General features: G+C 36.7%; 1 protein-coding gene across 1 annotated transcript; it reads left to right on the top strand.

The window, feature by feature from the left end:
* The first annotated feature begins 448 nt into the window (after window positions 1–448).
* Window positions 449–7,316, top strand: smug1 (single-strand-selective monofunctional uracil-DNA glycosylase 1). The gene is made up of 3 exons (XM_056468737.1): window positions 449–538; window positions 2,637–2,916; window positions 5,830–7,316. Exons 1-3 carry the CDS (start codon window positions 513–515, stop codon window positions 6,355–6,357), a joined length of 834 nt encoding a protein of 277 aa, XP_056324712.1. The 5' UTR covers window positions 449–512; the 3' UTR covers window positions 6,358–7,316.
* The last annotated feature ends 10,673 nt before the right edge of the window (window positions 7,317–17,989 follow it).

The raw sequence follows: 17,989 nt of genomic DNA, 5'->3' as shown, positions 1-17,989 counted from the left end.
TTATTATTATTTTATCATTGATTTATTCTTTGAATCAAATTCAAAATCGCTTTATTGACATGACAATGTAAATTATGCAAAATTGCCAAAGGCTTGAAATATGTGGACAAATATAAAAATATAATAAAAATAAAATATCAAAATTTAAGAATCGAAACAATATCAGAACGATTTAAACTTATATATGCGGTACTGCAGCCTGACAGGGATACAGCTGCGTATTCTCACATCAATGTGGCATACTTATGTGACCATGTACAACAATAATTAATATTTTTACATTACTGTGAGGGTTGGGGTAGTGTTAAACGTTAATAAAATACAATTAATGCATAATTTATTAAATAATAAATAATTCGCGTTAAATTTCGGCTGCAGCTGTATCCCTTCTTGTAATAACCATCTGCCTGCTGACAACCCCAGAAAACCGCAGGAGAAGAAGAAGAATCCCGGCATGCAGCGCGCTCTCATCGCTCTTTTGTTGCCGGAAAAAAGAAACCTCAGGGAGAATCATGTTAGCACAGCTCGATACAGAGAGGTAAAACACAAATACGCGATAAAATAACAACTAATGTTAATAATTGATTTTATATAACGTCTCTTTGTGGGAATAACGTTATTCGAGTATAGTTTGGGATCGAAGCCTGTGTGTATGTGGATGGACGAGAGAATTGAAAATATCCGTCACGAACATAATGTTGAATTTAATCTGACTGTAATGTTAATAGATTGGGGTTAAGTTGGTTTATATTCGGACTTTCTGCTTAATAATGTGATTTCAGAAAATTATTTTTTCTAATCCTAGGGACATTCTACCAGAAACGTACATTATCTGTCCTTGAAATAAAAATACAGTGAATAGACAGTGTTTTCATCCCAGAAATGTCTGAAGTGGACTGATGGTTAATTTCTGTGAGTTCTGTAAAGGAATATGCCATTCATTTGGTTCTCAGATTTTTTGTTCTTTATTAAAAGCACATTACAAATGTACAAACTCTCTCATCAGCCCAATTGAACCTGAAGGTTTAATAGTTTTTGTTATGCTAAAAACTGTTATTTAGAAAAAATACTTCAGTAATTGCAAGTTTAAGTTATCATTCACATCAATGGATTAAAAACATGAAACTATAAATAAATGCTACAAATATATAATACAAATAAATGTACAATTGTCGCCATGTTTGTGTCAGTCCGGTCACATTTGCATTACATTTAACATAAAATGCGAGCAATACACCCGTTGTTGATAGATCGGATATGATTGCGGCCGGAAGTCAACAAGGATTATTTATATTATTTATTAAACTTTACATTTATTGTATTTTATTAGCATCTTGTCATATTTTTTATAAGTAAAAATGTATGTTTCTGGTAGAATGTCCCATAAATAGTGAAATCACATTAGCAGCCAATGACTATCAACGTACAACACTGTTCACAGTCATATAGATAGAGCTAATGTTGTTTTGAAGTCATATTTACATGCCATTTCAGACCGAAATATTCAAAGTAACTCAAATAAATTAATCTTCATAATAATACTGGGCCGTTAGAAGAAAATCCTTAGTCTTTAAGTTCTGTATAAGTCTAAAATTTCATTCTTAATTGTCTTAAAAGCGTCTTTAAAGGTTTTAAATTTTACTTGATAAAATCTGCAGAAACCCTGAAACAATATAGAGATCGTGTCACAAGCTGTCACTGTTCAAAGATGAACAAATGTTAAAATGTTCAGATGTTAAAAACAGCTGGTTATGCTGCTTTGATGTTGCAAACTGATATTTTCTTATTATTTTATTCTATATTTTATGTACAGTCATGAACACACTTGTTTGTAGAGCGAGCATTTTCTGCCGTTTCAAGAGTTCGCACTTAGCTGATAATCAATAAAGCGTATTTGGCATGCTGTCCCGGGAGAGAGCCCTGAGCTCGTAATATCCTCGAGCCCGGGGCTCCCTCCTGTTAGAAGGGCGAGAGGGGAGTTTGAGCTCAGGTAGGTCTCGAGAACTCCCCTGCTTGTCACCGCGTGAGAAGTGTAAACTTGTGCTGTTTTCGGTGATAATTTGGTTTAGTCGATTGGCTATTGTTTATGTTTTTGGACGGTGGGAGGAAACCGGGGGACCCGGGGGAAACCCACGCGAACACGGGGAGAACATGTAAACTCCACACAGAAATACCAACCAGCCCGATAGGAGGTTGGACCAGCGGTGTTCTTGCTGTGAGGCAACAGTGCTAGCCACTGGGCCACCGTGTCGCCCTATCGGAAAAGGGGGAGGAAGTAGGGGTGGAAGGAGGGGGAAGCTTCAAGACGAAGATAACTGGAGTGAAAAACTCTGGTTATTTATAATGCTTCCGTAATCATCTAATGGGTCAGATAACGGAGCTAATGAGGAGCCAGCCGTGTTGATCATAAGCACGTGATCCTCTCCAAATTACTTTATATATAAACCACACTTATTATTCCTATAGTCATTTCTCCCATAGGCAACTCAATCAGAAGTTCCGCATTGCAGAATCAGCTCAATAGGCTTCTTGTATGCTCCATGAATAGAATTGCCCCTAGTTGGCAAATAAAGTCTTAACTAAAGCTAAAACTAAATAATTAATTCATTCACTTATGCAAATTGTTTGATGTGTAGGTTGGAAAATGGAGATGCTTCTGAGACAGATGTGCCTGATCTGGCTGTTGAGCGGCTCTTCAACAGCTCCACAGCCGCTTCCCGGTTCCTGCAGGCTGAGCTTGAGCTGAACGCCCGGCTGCAGATGCTGTCTTTTGGAAAACCCGTGCGGTACACGTACAACCCCCTGGAGTACGCCTGGGAGACTCATCAGTGTTATGTGGAGAATTACTGTCTGGAGGGGCAGAGTGTCCTCTTTCTGGGCATGAACCCGGGACCCTTCGGCATGGCACAAACTGGGGTCAGAAGATTTTATTTCTTCATTCTCATTTTTACTGCATCTGCTGGTGTTCAGTTGGAAATTAAAATGTGCATGGTGTTATTTGTGATTAAGCGACTGTTCACATAGAAATGAAGTTCTCTTGTTTGCTCAATTCCACTTTGTTTTCCAGACTTGTATGAGATTTATTTATTTGGTCAAGTCACTTTTATTTATATAGCATTAATATATAAATAAAAGATGTATTATGTGTTTTAAAGCAGCTTCATGGTAAATATATCCATCTGGCTGACATCTATTGGTTAGAACAGTGTCAAGTATAAAGTACTAAACTTTTGGCAGCACAGTGTGTATTTTAAAGGGATAGTCCTCCTCAAACTTAAAATTCCGTCGTCATTTATCCACCCTTTAATTGTTTTAAATCTTTATGAGTTTTTTTTTCTTCTGGTAAACACACAAGAAGATATTTAGAAAAAAAGCTGACTCCCGCATTTGTTTTTCCTACTACAGAAGTTTACAGGTTACAGGTTCCCAACATTCTTCAAAATAGGGCTGCACGATATTGGAAAAATTAGACATTGCAATATTTTTTCTCTCTGCGATATACTGTATGTTGCAATATAAATACTATTTCACCAGATGACCTAAATAACTCTATTTGGAAAGTTATTAATTAGATTGATTGGGATGGTTTTGTAGGGCAGTGGTTCCCAAACTGGGGGTCGCGACCCCTGCGGGGGTCGCAGAATAATTTCAAGGGGTCGCGAGAGTTATTTAAAAATTGTGTAATTTTCAGTGATTATAATAAATATTTTTCAGTATTAAAAATGAAAGCTAATATTTTCAGATTTTTAAAAAGATATCACTGATAAATTCATAAAGTATTTAGGACACATTCGGGCAGAATGCATCTTTGTACTTGGAACGCAGCGCTCAGGAACAGTTTAAATCTGTTGTCATGTCAACTTGCCGCAGTAAACAAAGCCTTCAACGCTTGCCCCGCCTTCGCGCTCTTCTTATTGGCCCACTGCTCTAAGAACTGAACACGAATGATTGGTTAAAATCAGCTGTCAATCACTCAGTCAACGCCTCCTGTCTTCAGATGACAGGAGCTACAACCGCGAAAATGTAAAGCGCTGAAGACGAGAGAATGAAAACAACACTGACAGATTTTGTCTTAGAAACACCTAAAGCTACAAATATTGGCACATCTGATTACTGATCATGTGCTGAATGTTAATCCACCGGCTATACTTATTGAAGAGTGGATAAGACTTCCATTGGCTTCAAGTCTGCTATGAAAATAACTAGCATTCACTGTAAAGTCTGTGGGATATCTTTTGGGATATCCGTCCGTGTATCTTTTGGTCACTCAATAATGTTATAAAAATGTCTTTTCTTGTGATAACGGGATTTCATTGAGACATATTTTCCTAACGCATGCATATTTATTTTTTTGCTTGTTAGTTTTGATTAGTGTTGATTTTCAAATGCAATAAATCTGTTTATAAAACTTGTAGTAACAGTGCGATAATTGGTGGGAGCCACTAAATTTTGGCTGGTGCGCCTACATTTTTAAAGTTAGAAGCACCAGTGTTACCAAGCAAAAATGTTAATTTCGAGCCCTGTAATCTATAGTAAATACAGTTAAAATATTGTGAACAGCTTAAAAAAAGCTATTTTTATTGTTTGTATATGCTTTGGTAGTGGGGGGTCGCGAGTTCTTGACGATCTTACAATGGGGGTCGCGGGTTTAAAAGTTTGAGAACCACTGTTGTAGGGGACTGAAATATAAATATAATTTTATGTAATTCATTTTATATGTGTAATAAATAAACCACAATCATAGTAAAACATTAACGTTTAAAGTAAACATTAACGTTAAAGTAAAATAAACTGCTTTATGGTATTTGGGTACAGAAATGAAATAATAAAATGTAAAATAACATTGCATAGTCTTTATCCTATAAATAATTATAAATAATAATAATCTACATTAAACTATTTATGTGCTTTTAAAATGCTCACAGGCCTTAAAAACACATGTAGATTAAAAAAAAATCACGCTGTTATTCTTAAATTCTGCAGTGACTCCTCAAATCTCTTGTGTTTTTACTTGTGGTTCCTGCTCATCTTTAATTCTAACTCAACATTGCATATCTTGTGATGTGACTATTGCGGATGCACACATTGCGATATCAATGCTGAAACGATACGTTGTGCAGCCATACTTCAAAATATCTCCTTTGGTGTTTAACAGAGGAAAGAAACTTATAATGGATTATAACCAAGGTATGAATTACAGGGGGGTTTGGACGGGATTGACCCTCCTAATTTACGCTTGATCCCCCCGAAGGATGTCAAAAGTAGGTGTATGCGGGTCAGACAGAAATAGTTCAAGCTGATCTGTACTTTAAATAATAATGTTATTGTTTAAAATAACAGATCATATAAATATATTTGACCACCCTTATAAAACCACTGTGAATCAATAATCGCGGCAATTGGTCTATGCAAGAGAATAAAAAATAGATAGCACCGATAGATATCTTAAGTGTAAAATTATACAGTAAAATTAGATGCATAGTTTATATAGTTTGACCTCCAGTAACCTCTGAAATAACTTATCAGAGGATACTGCTGGTCAGACACTAAATATCCCTCAAAACACTGAACACTTAAATATGTTTTAATTATAAATTAGATGTAATTTAAATAAATACAAGAATTACTGAAACTTGTATTACACAAACTACAGTAACATTACTGAAAAAGTAATGATCGTCAGTGTATAAAGTTAATAGTGAGTCTATTTTCATTTTGGGTTGAACTGTCCCTTTCATAATTAGTCTTTGTCATCAGATGATTCTTGTTCACGATATTATTTTGCTCAGAAAAATAAAATGCTCCTTGATTTTCTTCATCGTGATCAAGGTTCCATTCGGTGAAGTGAAGGCGGTTCGTAATTGGCTGAAGATCACTGGAAGGGTGGGGCGTCCGGCAGACGAGCACCCGAAGCGGCGAATCACAGGCCTGGACTGCACTCAGAGTGAAGTGAGCGGCGCTCGGTTCTGGGGCTTTTTCCAGGATCTCTGCGGAGAACCGAACAACTTCTTCCGCCACTGTTTCGTGCACAACTTGTGTCCGCTCATCTTCATGAGTGAGTCCGGCAAGAACCTGACGCCTCCTGAGCTCCCAGCGGCAGAACGGGACGCTCTCCTGTCCTGCTGTGACTCCGCCCTCTGTCGGGTCGTCACAGCGCTGGGAGTCTCCATGGTGATCGGTGTTGGGAAACTGTCGGAGCAGCGCGCCAGACGAGCGCTCTCAGAGGCGGGCATCAGCATCAGGGTGGAGGGCATTATGCATCCGTCCCCTAGAAACCCACTGGCTAACAAAGGCTGGGCGAGTGTAGCCCGAGATAAGTTAGATCAGCTGGGGGTTTTGGGTTTGCTCACAAGATGATGATGATGAGGTGGAGGATACCGCTACCTCGTATTAGTATTAGTACCCTTGTGTGCTGTTGGGATGTTTTCATCCACTCTGGGCTGATTACGAGTCTTAATTTGTCCACAACTTCCTTTGTGTTTCATCAAACAGAATCATTTTTGGTGACATCTTATTTTGACAAATATTTTGGGAAAATTCTACAATACACTCAAATTGACTTCCCTTTCATTATGTTGGGGGCTGTTTTTGCCCCATTGACTTCCATTATATTCACATTTTCTGATTGCAAAGTCATTACAGCATATAATCATGCATTCTTGATTGTTGCTGGTTTTCGGAGTTGAGAAGAAGGACAATGGGGTATATGCCGAAGCATGCTAATAGGACTTTTAATTTGGCAGTAACCTGGGTTAATCGTTTCCGGTGAATTGTTTGCCAATGCAAAATCGGCGCGTTTAAGGTCTGTTTTCTTTAATAATCAGCGATCTCTACTGGCTGAGTGATATCTGATATAAAGTGGGTCTCAGATTGTACAAGAAGCACTGCATTAAATTACATTTCCCACCGCCATATCTTTATAATATGAGCATTTATTTTACCCCAGTGTAATCAATGGAGCTTCTGCGCTAGCCTGCCGATTCTGACGGGTGCGTGCGAGTAACCGGCTTTTTGGCTCGTTTTACGCTTGATTAACTAAATGAATGCCAAAGTCTGTTTAACTGATTGTATTTGAGTTACATTACAACATCGATGCTGTAAAAGGAACCGTATAAAATGGAAAAAACTCACAATAACAGGTCACCGGAAGTTTATCAGTATGGGAAACACACTAGCTCGGCATAAACCCTATTGTGATTTTTATGCTTGATCATCAGTTGCAGTGTGAAAAAAAGCTTAGTTTCTGGCTTAAGATGACATGGTTAAATGAAGTATAGTGTGTGTGAGAGAGTCTGAGAGAGACCTTTCACACTTTCCTTGATGTGCTTGAGAAAAAAAATAAGCCCCTCAGCTCTCAGAACATAGTAAACACAGTAAGTGTATTTCTGCACACACACACACTATAATCTGCTGTTGTACTCCGCTGAACTCCATATAAAAGACAGAAGCATTTGTGCACAGTCCTGTCTAAAGAGTTAATGCTGCCAACTGATGATGTTTTACCTCTTCCCAACAGGGAAAACCAGCAACAATCAAGAATGCATGAGTATATGCTGTCATGGCTTTGCATACAAACAATGTGATTATAATGGAAGTCAATGGGGCAAAAACAGCCCCCAACATAACGAAAGGGAAGTCAATTTGAATAATACACAAGAGTTAATATTCACTCAGCAGTGTGTTTAAACATTTTATTGACTTTTTTTTAAATGTGGAAATAAGAGGTCATGTGCAAAACAACAGATCTTATGGTCACACTTTACAATAAGGTTTCATCAGTTAACGTTAGTGACGTTCAGTCATTTTTTACTCGCCCTTCACTTGTTCCAAACCTGTTTGAATGTTTTTCTTCTGTTGAACACAAGAGAAGAGATTATAAGAAAAGCTGCAAACTATTGACTTCCATAGTATTTGATTTATTTATTTTTTTGTTTGGTATAGTAGTCATTCTTCAAAATATCTTATGTTGTGTTCAACAGAAACCTATAATGGTTTATACAATTTGAGGGAGAGTAAACACAGGGTAAAAAATAAGAATAAACAATACTTGTTCAGCATTGAAATCTGAATTTAATGTACTGTAAATTAACAAGGGGGCGACGCTGTGGCGCAGTAGGTAGTGCTGTTGCCTCACATCAAGAAGGTCTCTGGTTCGAGCCTTGGCTGGGTCAGTTGGCATTTCTATGTGGAGTTTGCATGTTCTCCCTGCGTTCACGTGGGTTTCCTCCGGGTGCTCCGATTTCCCCCACAGTCCAAACACATGCGCCATAGGTGAATTGGGTAAGCTAAATTGTCCATAGTGTATGTGTGTGTGTGAATGGGTGTTTCCTAGTGATGGGTTGCAGCTGGGCATCCGCTGCATAAAACAAATGCTGGATAAGTTGGCGGTTCATTCCGCTGTGGCGACCCCAGATTAATAAAGGGACTAATCTAAACATTAAAAGAGATAATTAAATACTGTAATAAGTGTATTGGACTTTATTTATGTTCATGAATACATCACGTAACATTAACTAATTGAACCGTACTGTAACGTGTTACTGATCTTAAGTGTAATAATGCAGTGTTTTATCTTTTTATTTAGTTTTTATGTTTAATATTTGTGTGTTTATATACTGTATATTGATAAAATGATGACCAATTTTGAGTTATTTTGTATGTTAAGATGTTGCAGATTATGTGCTATATGTGATCTTTACATTTTTGTTCATATTGTTTATATTTTTAAATGCTTCACTGTTTAATTTGGCTGAATATTTCAATATTTAGGTTGGATTTTTACATCCCCGTGGTCATGTTTGTCTTTTTACCCAGCATTGAAACAACCCAGCATTTCTTTTTTTAAGTATTTGGATATTATGCCTGTTTCGGAACTAGAAAAAATGGGTTAAAAAAAAAGTCAAATCTATATGACCAAATATGTCTTGAAATATTGTATTACTGTAAATAATCCTGTTTCTAGTGTAACACTAACTAACCAACAGTGAGTTCAGGAAGTTGTGTCTATGAAGTTAAATTGATTTGTTCTTTGTTATGGAGTGGTTAAATCTGAACGTTTAGTCAAATATGTTGGTGCTGGCAATAAATCTACCTCATGTTCATCATCATCCTGTTTTACTGTGTTCATCTGATAAAAGGTAAACCAATACATTCAGCATATCTGATGTAAATTAAGAAGCTGCCTTCATTTTGCCATTGCGGCACCGTGCAGCTCTTGCACATAGTTAATTAATGCACATAGTTAAACATAGTTAACTCACTTTTTAAGTGGGTATAATAAGTTTATTATAATAAATAATAAAATATAATATAATAAAAGCAGTTGGTTTACTCAGTTATTTTATGTTAAGTCAACTAATCGTTGTACATCGCCCTCTGAAGGGCCCTTTGGAGTAAACAAATCGTGGCCACCTTATTAAACTCTTGTTCCAAATCAAAAGACTTAAAATTGGCCACTTTAAATGCCACTTTGGAATGAAGGATTGAAAAAAATTATCATTTAAGCTGGGCAGCATGGTGGCGCAGTGGATAGCACTCTCGCCTCACAGCAAGAAGGTCCCTGGTTCGAGCCTCTGCTGGGTCATTTGGCCTTTCTGAGTTTGCTTGTTCTCCCCGTGTCCAAAGACACACAGTAGGTGAATGAGTGTGTATGGGTGTTCCCCAGTACTGGGTTTGAGCCGGAAGGGCATCCACTGTGTAAAACAAATGCTGGAATAGTTGGCGGTTCATTCCGCTGTGTAGACCTCTGAAATAGAGACTAAGCTGAAGAAAAAAATGAATGAATAAAAAACGAAATCTCTTTATTAATAACAGACAAGATTGTTCTTCATTGGGCTTTGGGTGTGTACAGTGGGTTTACGCTCTCATCTTTCTCAGGTTTTCAGAGTGTGATTTAGTTTTAGCTTTAAGACACACTGAGTGTCACACATGTTCAATTCACACATGATCCTCATCACATGCTCTTTGTAAACACTCCGCCTGACATGCTCTTTCTCCCAATGTGAGCTCAGAGTGTAATCGCATCTTCCTCTAATAATGATTTTCTGTCTCTGCTGTATTATTAATAAAGCCAATGAGTCTTGCCAATAACATTCACTTTGTGATGAAACGCCTCTGACTACAGGAAAACACACACTGATTGAGGGTGAAGCGGATACAAATGGAGGGAAATTATACTTCAGACAAATGCATGAACAAAAGAAAGAAAGAAGCAGATTTGGAAGAAGTGAAGGAAAATATCTAAACATTTGCAAAGAAAAGTCTGCTTTAAACTAATATAAAGTTGACTTATTATTAAAAGAGCTCACTTCTGAATTAATTCACTCATTCATTTTCTTTTTGGCTTAGTCCCTTTATTCATGCAGACATGCAAACTCCACACAGAACTGCTAACTGGCCCAGCCGGGACTCGAGCCAGCAGATTTCTGGCTGTGAGGCGACAGTGTTAACCACTGAACCACCGTGTCACCCCTAAATTTAATGTCAGACTTTACAAAAAATTATTCCATTACTGTATTCACTAACATGAACAGACAATACTTGTGTATATTCATTCATTTTCTTTTCGGCTTAGTCCCTTTATTAATCTGGGGTCGCCACAGCGGAATTAAACCATCAACTTTTTGGCACAGCGGATGCCCTTCCAGCTGCAACCCATCACTGGGAAACACCCATACACTCCCATTCACACACACTATGGACAATTTAGCTTACCCAATTCACCAACAGTGCATGCGTTTGAACTGTGGGGGAAAACGGAGCACCCGGAGGAAACCCACACGGGGAGAACATGCAAACTCCACACAGAAATGCCAACTGACCCAGTCGAGGTTCGAACCTGCGACCTTCTTGCTGTGAGGCGATTGTGCTACCCACTGCACCACCGCGCTGCCCTACTTATGCATATTTATTTAAAAATCACACTTCGACATTTATGTTTCCCAGTGATGGGTTGCGGCTTGAAGGGCATCCGCTGCGTAAAACAGATGCTGGATAAGTTGGCAGTTCATTCCACTGTGGCGACCCCAGATTAATAAAGGGACTAAGCCGACAAGAAATGAAATGAGTTCAACATTTATTAATGCTAATGAATTGTTAAAATCTAATAAAATAAAATATATATGTAAATGTATACTAATGAAATATAATTATTATAAACTAAAACATTAGTTTTAGTAATGTTAGTCAACATACGTTAAATAAATCATCATTTTCAGCAGGATTTTTAAATGTTTTAAAATAAGCTTCTCCTGCTCGCCAAAGCTGCATTATTTCATCATAAATACAGTCAAATTTGTAAAGTTGTGAAATGTTATTGCACTATAAAATAACTGTTCAAAAGCAGTTTATAATGTAATTTAATTGTTTATTCCAGTGATTATAAAGATGAATTTTCAGCTTCATTACTCAGAGTCACATGATCCTTCAGAAATCACTCTAGTATTAATTATTATTATTATTATTAATGGTAATAGTAATTAAATCAATAATGACTGGAGTAATAATTTCATTTGAAACTACATACATTAAGAAACAGGTATTGAAATGTAACAATGTTAATAAATGCCGCCTTGATGAACAGAATAATTTTCTTTAAAAAAAAACATGAAAACAAAAACCTGACCCCAAACTTTTGACTGGTAGTGTGTTTATTTATTTATTTATTTATTTATTTATTTATTTATTTATTTATTTATTTATTTGTTTGTTTGTTTGTTTGTATGTTTGTTGGTTTGTTTATTTATTTATTTATTTATTTATTTATTTATTTATGTTTTTGCCTTGGTAAATTGGTCAATGATAATTTAACATTAAAGTTAGGGTGCTTTTAAAATATATTAATATGTTTCGTTTATACATACGTTTATTAATCTAAATTCATGCTACAAGTCATTTATTCATTTAATGTAGCCAAAACAAATTCCTTGTGTGTGTGAAGCACATTTAGCAATAAAATTGATTCTGATTCTGATTCTTTTAAAACCATGAGTTAAACGTAATTACCATTACAAAGTGCTTTATTTACACAGTGCACTTAAGTCTGTTCCAAAGAAACATGAAATGGTGAAAGTGTATACTCCTAAATTTATAAGAACAATGTATGATCTCAAAGTACTCTTAAAAATAAAGATTTGAACTTCAATTAAATACACTTATTCTGTACACACAGAATAAATATAAAGAATAAAGAATAATAAAGAATAAAGTGCCCATGCAAAACTGAACTTTTTTTGGTGGTTACTTAATTATTTTGGTGGTTACTTTATCTTTTTAGATGGTTATTTTTATTCAGAATCAGAATCAGCTTTATTCATCAAGTGTGTGCAAACACACAATCATTTATTGTGTGTGTGTGTGTGTTTTGGCTACATAAATACCTACATATCAACACAAGAACACAGAAGGACATTTAAATAAGTGTAAAAGAAGTAAACAATAAACATTATGAAGTTATACAGTATATACATCTAAATATTTTATGTGCAGCTCAGTGGTTAGCACTGTGACCTCACAGCAAGAAGGTCGTTGGATTGAGTCCCGGCTGCGCCAGATGGCATTTCTGAGTGGAGTTTGCATGTTCTCCCTGTGCTGGCGTAGGTTTCCTCCTGGTGCTCCGGTTTTCCCACAGTCCAAACGCATGCACAACAGGTGAATTGGATAAACTAAATTGACTGTATATGAGTGTGAATGAGTGTGTATGGGTGTTTCCCAGTACTGGGTTGCAGCTAGAAGGGCATCCACTGTGTAAAACATATGCTGTGACGACCCCTGATGAATAAAGGGACTAAGCCGAAGGTGAATGAATGAATGCTTTATGTGCAATGGGTATTTTTTTGGGTGGGTACTTATTTTTTTCCAAGTAAAAAACAGCTCACCCTTAACTCTCATTGATATTCCGGCTTCGAGATTAATTGAATTGCTTTGCTAAAAGAGACTGAAAAACTGCTCAATTCACGCTGATCTTCAGTGCTGTATTGTTATTCGGTGATCCTGCAGAATGAAGGCGATGTGGACATGCAGCGTGACCTCCAGCTGAACCCGGGGAGCCCGAATGCAGAGACACTGAACATGAGCATTAGCCTCAGTTTAATGGCGGATGCTTGAAGAGCCATCAATACAAAGACAAATGAGGCCTCGGGTTATTAAAGCAGAATTAGAGCCGAGGGACGGAGAACCAGCATGACAAATGAAGAGGTGTGGAGACTGTGAGGATGAGGAAGAAACCAGTGCAGGGAATATGACGACAGAACAGAGATGATGCTATTGTTTTATTATCATATCCAGGAAGGGCATGGAGGCAGAACCACAGAGACTGGAAATAAAAAGACTTGGCGTTTGAGCTTAAACTCTCTGGATGATTTAAAGTATTGCCACTATTGTTTTGTGACAGTTTGTGTGTGTTTATGTGTTACAAAAAAATATTGGTTTTGTTATATCCTGCACAAAAGCTGTCTCTGAGGTGGTACATTTTTAATTTTTGTACTTTTTAGGCACTAATAGACATTGGTTTTGTCATATTTGTAATTTTTCACTCACAGAAATAAAGGTACATCAGCTTTCATTGAGGCAATACTTTTTAAATGTTGTACTTTTTAGGCACTGATAGGCATTAAAGGCATAGTTCACCCAAAAATTACTATTCTGTCATAATTTATTCACATTTCAGACTTGTTCCCAATGTGATTGCGTTTATTTTATTTGTTGAACACAAAGACATTTTGATAAATGCTGTTTATTGGTGGCAGCAACCAACATTCTTCAAAATATCTTCTTTTGGTTTTCAACAGAAGAAAGAAATTCATTAATGTTTAAAAACACATGAGCGAGAGTAAACGATGAGGTAATATTCCTTTTTGGGTAAACCATCCCTTTAATATATAACTTTAATAAAACAATATAGACTTTTATGGTACATTTTGGTGTCTGTGTCAAAATAAATTGACAAACATGATTGATATTAAATGAAAGTAAAGTGATTATACTTGATTTGATCGTCATTTAAATGATTAAATCATTCCTGCTGGTAAGACTAGTGTTGTTTGAAGGACAATGGCAAAGTGTCAAGATTATAAATGACAATGAATGAGCATTTTTATAGTCAGAGTGTAACTTTTAAAGGGTCTCTACTGCTATTTCAGTTATTTACAGTGATAAACGCTAAGCTAAGTATAGCCATAGTTTTAAGAAAGGATTTGGATGTATTACTTTTCCCACATTAGTTTTTTTTTAAACATATGGTAAAGTACTTGAATTAATCTTGCGGTAAATCTATTGCAATTTTGTTTAATATAATATAATATAATATGATATGATATGATATGATATGATATGATATGATATAATATAATATATAAAAACTGTTTATTTTTTCATTACGTTATGAAAGGTGGAACTCCTTGTATGGGCACTTCGCCCGGAAGAGCGCGCGTGCACAGCGACCAGAGGGAAGTCACTTGTTCGAGAATGCCGCCAAAAAGGTGTGTTTTTGAAAGAGATTCCCACAGAACCGCATTTTCCCCACAAATGTGTTTGTTCCGGTTTGGTTCCGGTGAGATCCTCAGCCTGTAAGTTAACAGCAGCCATGTCCGTTTTTGTTGTTGTTGTTGACAACCGGCCTGTAAGTAGCTATGTAAACAACACGAACCTGTAGCCTAGCAAATCAAAAAATACTGTCTTTAAGGTTATCTCCGCCTGCGATATGTATCTAATAACTGTACCTTTTTAAAATAAATCTTATAAAATTTAAGATTTCGTGAATAAGGATGCAGTAGGTCTATGCTAGAAGATTAAGATGACATGAGATTGGCTAGGTACCTAATGAAATTATATGCTAATGGTCTATAGACCAATTACCAACCTACGTCACACATGACGTCACATGGGTCCCCGTTGCAAAAACAAAACAAAACAAAACAAAACAAAAAAACACCGGCTGCAATAGTAAAGATGTCGTGTTGTGCGGTAGGATGCCAAATTCGACAAATTACCTCAGTACCTTCAGTGGAGTTTTTGCGCTCACCTGCTGATCCTGACGGTGCTAGTGGTCATTCTTCTCATTTTACGCTTAAGCAACTAAATGAATGCTTAAGTCTATTTAACTGAATGTATTTTAATTACATTACAACATCGATGCTGTAAAAGGAACCTTATGAAATTGAAAATAGTCACATTAAGCCTTCACTGGAAGTTTGTAATTGGCTGAAAAACACTAGCTGTGCATAGCGCATTGTTCTCAGTTTGCTAATGTAACCCCCGCCGGTCCTACACCACCCAGCCCACTCTGAGCTGGGATCAAACCGGCGACCTTCCGCTTGAAGGTTGGTTGCTCTAACAAGGAGGCTAAAGACCATGGCCTCTAGCGCCTGTCGCTTGAACACCTTTAGAGGTCAAAGGAGTGAGGTTTCTGCACAGCACTTACTAGCTAGCCTCCGTTACACTAAATAAAGATTTGTTAATCTGAATTTTAGTAATAATTAATAAAGACACGCTTTCATGTAAAAAAAACCTTAATCTTAACACATATCAATATAGGCTACATATACGAACGCATATTTTTAGTATATTACTAATATTATAAACTGTACATATGTTCATGATACTGTTGATACATACCTAGGTACGGCTGTTAGTGATAATCTGATGATTGTGCACTTCACGATATCACCAGCTATGCGCATCCATTTGCGACAAACAGTATTGCATGGTAATTTACTACTGAGTACCTGTTCTGCTTATTTATACTGTCTCAACTATGGAAAAAAAGGTGTATACACTAAGGTGCTTAATAGGTTGGACTTCGTATTCGTAATATTTTGTCAAAACAAATTGAATAGGGTGGCGCAGTGGCGCAGTAGGTAGTGCTGTCGCCTCGCAGCAAGAAGGTCGCTATTACAAGCCTCAGCTGGGTTAGTTGGCGTTTCTGTGTGGAGTTCGCATGTTCTCCCTGCGTTCGTGTGGGTTTCCTCTGGGCGCTCTGGTTTCACTCACAGTCCAAAGACTTGTGGTACAGGTGAATTGGGTTGGCTAAATTGTCCGTAGTGTATGAAGGGCATCCGCTGTGTGAAAACATATACTGGATAAGTTGGCGATTCATTCCACTGTGGCGACCCCAGATTAATAAAGGGACTAAGCCTGAAATTGCTCTCGTTTTTGCTTGATTTTTTTAAAAATAACTTTTGTCAGTCTCTCCTAACGTTAGTCTTTAAAAATGTCCTGTCTGACCACTACAGCCCAAAACATGACAATAATCAGCTAAATAAGCATGTTTCGTTTATTTCGATGACACTGTTTACATTCTCCAACATGGCTGCCAGTTAACTCGTTGTGAAAGCACCCTAATGCTTCAGAAATATGGCACTAAATTACATTTTACGAAGGTAATAGAATTTTTTTAAGCTATACCAATATAATAATATATTATGTTTATCAGAATCAGTTTTATTGCCAAGTGTGCTTCACACACACAAGGAATTTGTTTTGGCTACAGAAGCTTCCAGTGTACATAAATTGACAAGTGACCAACACAAAATAAATATGAAATAAAAATGATGAACATTAAACAGATGCGGTTAGTCAAGAAACCTGGATGTTGAGTTGTGTGTACAGATTGTTATAAATATACAGGTTATAAGGTGCTGTGTACAAGTGCGAATGTAGAAGGTATTGCATTGTATGTTGATATAAGGTGCTGTGTACAAGTGCGTATGAGAAAGTATTGCACATATTTATTGCACAGTAGTGGAATATTTAACTGTTCATAAGGTAGACAGCCCGAGGAAAGAAACTTTTCCTGTGTCTGGCTGTTTTTGTGCTTGGTGCTCTGAAGCGCCGACCAGACGGTAACAGTTCGAACAGGTAGTGTGCTGGGTGTGAGGGGTCCAGAGGGATTTTGCGAGCCCTTTTACTCACTCTGGAAGAGTACAGTTATTGGAAAGTCCAGTAATTCCCTCCTGACTATACAATATTGGCCTATATGGTTTAGTTGCATGTTTTTGCCTCTAGCATTGCAGTTTATATATGACCTTATATCAGAACAAACCTGCAGTCCATATTTGTGACAAGCAATTGATATACATTGTCGAAATAAACCTAGAAATTAAGCAGAGACCAATACAAGGAAATTATTTATGGCATCCCGGCAAGCAGTCAATAATAATAGACTGGCACATCTATTTCATACAAAACTCGATATTTGGATAATAGCTTTTAATAAAATATTACCTGCTTGATATTTTTGACACCATTAATTATTTTGTACCCACCGAAGCCAGGATTATATGGTTTGACTAAAGACAATACAAACACTATTGGACTAAACAGTGTGATTTTTATCGTCCATGTGGCCTGAAACGCATTACACACACGTCTATGCGTTCATACATTAATATACAATATAAATACTCGCATTATTTTGTTCATGCAATCAGTCACGATTACGAATGCTTACACAGTTGATGCAAATGTGACACAAATGTGCTGTAATTCAGATAGATATATCAAAAGGAGTAAATTAATTTATGTTAGTTCATTGCCGAGTCAAAATGAGACAGATAAGGCATTAAGAAATGTTGTTTGTACAACACTAATCACATTTGCTGTTTTTCTTCTGCCCTGCTACTGTGCTTATATTAGTGGTTTAATATATAGTTAATACGTCTTCTAAATAAAGCTTGCTTGTGTTTTTATTACAGCCCACGAATCAGTAAAGGGCTCTGCTTGATCTGTAAGTAATCAAAGTTTTTTGTTCATAAATGATCAAAATGAATATATTGTAAATCAATATCCCAAATTAACGTTTATATGATTATTTAATCTGATATGTCTCATTATATCAGGAAACAGAAAAGTCATTGACTTGAAGATGAACGGTAGTTGACAACAGGTAAGAGAGAAGCAGAAAACAATTTTGCAATAAAACCTGAATCAACATTGACTTGGGTTTTTCAAGATCTAAAAGAATTTAAAGCGACCCAAAGATGCTTCTATCATA

This window comes from Danio aesculapii, chromosome 11, assembly GCF_903798145.1.
Source record: "Danio aesculapii chromosome 11, fDanAes4.1, whole genome shotgun sequence".
NCBI classification, from domain to species: domain Eukaryota; kingdom Metazoa; phylum Chordata; class Actinopteri; order Cypriniformes; family Danionidae; genus Danio; species Danio aesculapii.
Note: the sequence above shows the minus strand (reverse complement) of the source record. Positions and strands in the feature narration are given on the sequence as shown.

What these genes read in the sequence shown, in the direction of transcription:
- smug1 (XM_056468737.1), top strand. Translation starts at nt 513, where the DNA reads ATGTTAGCACAGCTCGATACAGAGAG. An exon ending in GCACAGCTCGATACAGAGAG is followed by an intron (nt 539 to 2,636) that starts GTAAAACACAAA and finishes TTTGATGTGTAG; the next exon opens with GTTGGAAAATGGAGATGCTT. An exon ending in TCGGCATGGCACAAACTGGG is followed by an intron (nt 2,917 to 5,829) that starts GTCAGAAGATTT and finishes ATCGTGATCAAG; the next exon opens with GTTCCATTCGGTGAAGTGAA.